Here is a 4,042-nt window from a genome sequence, read left to right as displayed (position 1 = left end):
ATATTTTTAATAAATGAGTTAATTCATTTACTAATTATTTTAAGAGTAGGAAATATACCTTGAGATTACAATTCTATTAAGAAAAACTGGGGGCCCACCCGGTGGCGCAAGAGGTTAGATGTGCGCGCTCCATTGGGTTCGCCAGTTTGCATCCCAGGTGGGCACCAACGCACTGCTTGTCAAGCCATGCTGTGGTGGCGTCCCATATAAAGTGGAGGAAGATGGGCACAGATGTTAGCCCAGGGCCAATCTTCCTCGGCAAAAAAAGAGGAGGATTGGCAGATGTTAGCACAGGGCTGATCTCCTCACAAAAAAAAAAAAAAGAAAGAAAAACTGATGACATTTAATTCTATTTTTATAGAGGGTGGTCGACATGTTGGAAGGGAAATAACCAAGAACAATCTTAGCTGAGAAAGGGGAATTCATTGCCTCTTAATGGATTCGGTGGATTTCAGTCACCTCATACACAGTAGTAACATGTGAGTATCATCGGTTTTCAAATGCTCTCATTACATTATTTTGTTAATCATTTATTTAAACATCTGAATATATGCCTGCAACTTATGATATATATTGCACATTATTGAGAAGGAAGGCATTACCGCAGTGGTAATTTAATTACAGCTGCAAATTTAGTTATCCAACTGATAACCCTGTTCTTCTCCTTCATAGCTCTTAGCACAATTATACATAATTAAATTTTTATAATTATTAATGTGCCCCTGATTACATTATAAGAATAAAGAAAGCAGAACTTGTGCTTCAGTCTTCCTGATTCACAGACAGCTATCTAATGTCCAGCACAGTTCCTGCACAGAGCAAGGACTTAGTAGATATTGGTTTAAAGGACTGAAGCATCATCCGACCTATGGGCACAATGAGAATGACATGAGAGTATTGCTTTCTAGGCAGTGACCCAGACTGCACCCAAGAAGAAACATGAAGAGAAACAGAATCCAGCCCTTTAGGAACAACACTGAGGAACCAGGGGTACCCCTCTTGGTCGCCAGTGTCCGACTATAATACTTTATCCCTGCTTTACCCCTACCCCACAAAGAGGAATCCTTCTTGTGCTCCCTGTCCTCCACTGTCCTTCACTTCTTTCCGTTTTCTACCTTCCTTCCTTAGTTTTTTTTTTATCTTTTACTTTCTTTTTTTTCTTTCTTCTATCCTTTTTTCTCCCTCTTTCTCTACCACTTTATTTCCCTGTCTTTCTTTCTGCACTGATAGCTTATCTCCTCTATAATTGTAACTGTGCTGGATCCTAGACATAAAAGAATGACCAGAACAGGGATTTTATCCTTGAGATTCTCACTGTCTAGTCCGAGAACCGAAATGTCCCTTTCTCCAACATCCATTGCATTCTCCCTGATCCCCTAGGCTAAGGAACCTCTGGAAGTGTGTCAATTCCAGCCTCAGTCCTAGCCCAGGGCTTAATCCCAGACTTCTAAAGTAAAACAATCACTTGTCACTCCTTGACTCTGTTCCTCCCCCAACAGCCTGACCCATCACCTCCATGAAGGACAATCTGACCTGGGTGAGTGAGTTTGTCCTCATGGGGCTCTCCAGTGACAGGCAGATCCAGGCTGGACTCTTTGTCCTGTTTGGGGCCACCTATCTGCTGACCTTACTGGGCAACGGCCTCATCGTCCTCCTGATCAGGCTGGATGCACGACTGCACCTGCCCATGTACTTCTTCCTCTGCAACCTGGCAGTGCTGGACATTTGTTACACCTCCAGTGGGGTCCCCCAGATGCTGGTGCACTTCCTCCTGGAGAAGAAGACCATCTCCTTCACCCGATGTGCAACCCAGCTCTTCTTCTCACTGGCTCTGGGGGGGACTGAGTTCTTGCTGCTGGCAGCAATGGCCTATGACCGTTATGTGGCGGTCTGTGATCCCCTGCACTACATGGCAGTGATGAACCCTAGGAGCTGTGCAGCACTGGCAGCAGTCTCTTGGCTCACGGGCCTGGCTAATTCTGCTGTGGAGACGGCAGTCACCATGCGTCTGCCCACCTGTGGGCACCACGTGGTGAACCATGTGTCCTGTGAGACACTGGCACTGGTCAGATTGGCCTGTGTGGATGTCACCCTCAACCAGGTGGTCATAGTGGTCTCCACCGTGGTGGTGCTGCTGGTGCCCTGCTGCCTGGTCTCCCTGTCCTACGCCCACATTGTGGCCACCATCCTGCGGATCTGCTCCACCGGGGGACGCCGCAAAGCCTTTGGGACTTGTGCCTCCCACCTCACTGTGGTCTCCATGTCTTATGGGATGGCCCTGGTTACCCACATGCAGCCCAGCTCTACAGCCTTAACCGAGCAGGACAAGGTGGTGGTGCTGTTTTATGCTGTGGTGACTCCCATGTTGAATCCGCTCATCTACAGTTTGCGGAACAAGGACATGAAGGCTGCTCTGAGTCGATTTCTGATGAGGAGTTCTGAATCAAAACTTTAGTACGTGACTTTGTCACAGAGGACCTTACTCTGCAGATGGTGGGCAATGAATGGAGCATGCTCTCCTACATAATGTCTGTGTGTGCATATGTATGTGTGCATGTGCATGTGTGCGTGCACTCACGTGTAAGGGAGCTGGTGGAAGGACCACAACATACACCACTATCTTTTGAGGTAATAGAATAATGAGATTTTATCTCTGGACTCTATTTTTGGTCTCTGACTTATTCTTAAACATGTGAAACAACTTAGAGATGCATACATGCTACAGAAAATTAAATGGTAAAAATATAACTATGTACCTGCATATATGAATTAGAAAGGAGGATTAAATCAGAAGTCAGGGCAGTGCACAAAACTTACATCAAGAAAGCCTATTTCCTTGCTAAAATGTACAACTATATGTCTAAGCTTTTCTGCAATCAGTGAGAAAAGTGGGGAGGGGAAGTTGTAAGTTACAAATTCACTCTGCCCATAGGACAGACAGGCCTTAGGCCAGAGGTGCAAATGTCACTCCTGTGACTCACACATGGTCCATCCCAGCTCTATAGGGTGGGGAATTCACACAGAGACTTGAACCAAAGTCAGAGTAATGATGCCCACAGCCCTGATGAGCAGGACCGGACCATGTGTGAGTCACATGGACATCACTCTGCATGTTTCCCTCTCAGACCTGCATTGGTGACAAATGACCGGCCAAAAGGCCAACGTTCAGGATCTCAAACACGTATCTTTCTACATAGTCAAGTCTAAGGATATCCTCTTGGGAAAACTGAGGAATGTATTCAGAACTCATGGTTGATTAGAAGGTATTGCCACACATGATCAGAGGTGATTCAGCAAGGAAAGAATCAGTTTCCCATTGGTGATAATTTCTCTCTGCTCTTGTAACACACAATTAATGATGGAGCTCTAAACATTCTAAAATTTAAAACAAAGCAATGATAATTTTATCCAGAAAAATGTTTAAAACAATCTTTAAAAGTCAGAATAAATCTCCTGTTACCTAAATATTACAGATCTCTGGTTTGTCTTACCCACAAAAAAACAAACAACATAAGATGACAACAATTCAACTTATAATCAATCTGTTGAAAAAATGCCAAAAGGTTGAGGAGCAGGGAATGGAGTATCTTTTTAAATTCCTAGTAAAACTTTTTTTTAAATCATCTTAAATTTTTAGCAATATTTTCTCTTTTTTTTGTGGTAACATTGGTTTCTAACACTATATAAATTTCTGGTGTACATCATTATAATTTGATTTCTCTGTAAACTACATCATGTTCACCACTCAAAGACTAATTACCATCCTTCACCGTACACATGTGCCCTATCATCCCTTTCACCCTTCTCCCTCCCCTTTTCCCTCTGGTAACCGCCAATATAATCTCTGTCTATGTGTTTGTTTCTTTTTGTTCTTATCTTCCACATGTGAGTAAAATCATACAGTGTTTGACTTTCTCCCTCTGACATATTTCACTAAGCATAATACCCTCAAGGTCCATCCGTGTTGTTGCAAATGGCAAGATATCATCTTTTTTTATAGATGAGAAGTATTCCATTGTGTATACATACCACATCTTCTTTT

At 43.4% G+C, this 4,042-nt stretch overlaps 1 protein-coding gene across 1 annotated transcript; it reads left to right on the top strand.

Annotated features, from left to right (window-relative positions):
* Positions 1-1,516: 1,516 nt before the first annotated feature.
* On the top strand, positions 1,517-2,455 carry LOC131422468 (olfactory receptor 2F1-like). The gene has a single exon (XM_058569761.1). The coding sequence runs from the start codon at positions 1,517-1,519 to the stop codon at positions 2,453-2,455; it is 939 nt and encodes a 312-aa protein (XP_058425744.1).
* The last annotated feature ends 1,587 nt before the right edge of the window (positions 2,456-4,042 follow it).

The sequence above is a fragment of the Diceros bicornis genome, chromosome 3 (assembly GCF_020826845.1).
Source record: "Diceros bicornis minor isolate mBicDic1 chromosome 3, mDicBic1.mat.cur, whole genome shotgun sequence".
Classification (NCBI taxonomy): Eukaryota; Metazoa; Chordata; class Mammalia; order Perissodactyla; family Rhinocerotidae; genus Diceros; species Diceros bicornis.
Note: the sequence above shows the minus strand (reverse complement) of the source record. Positions and strands in the feature narration are given on the sequence as shown.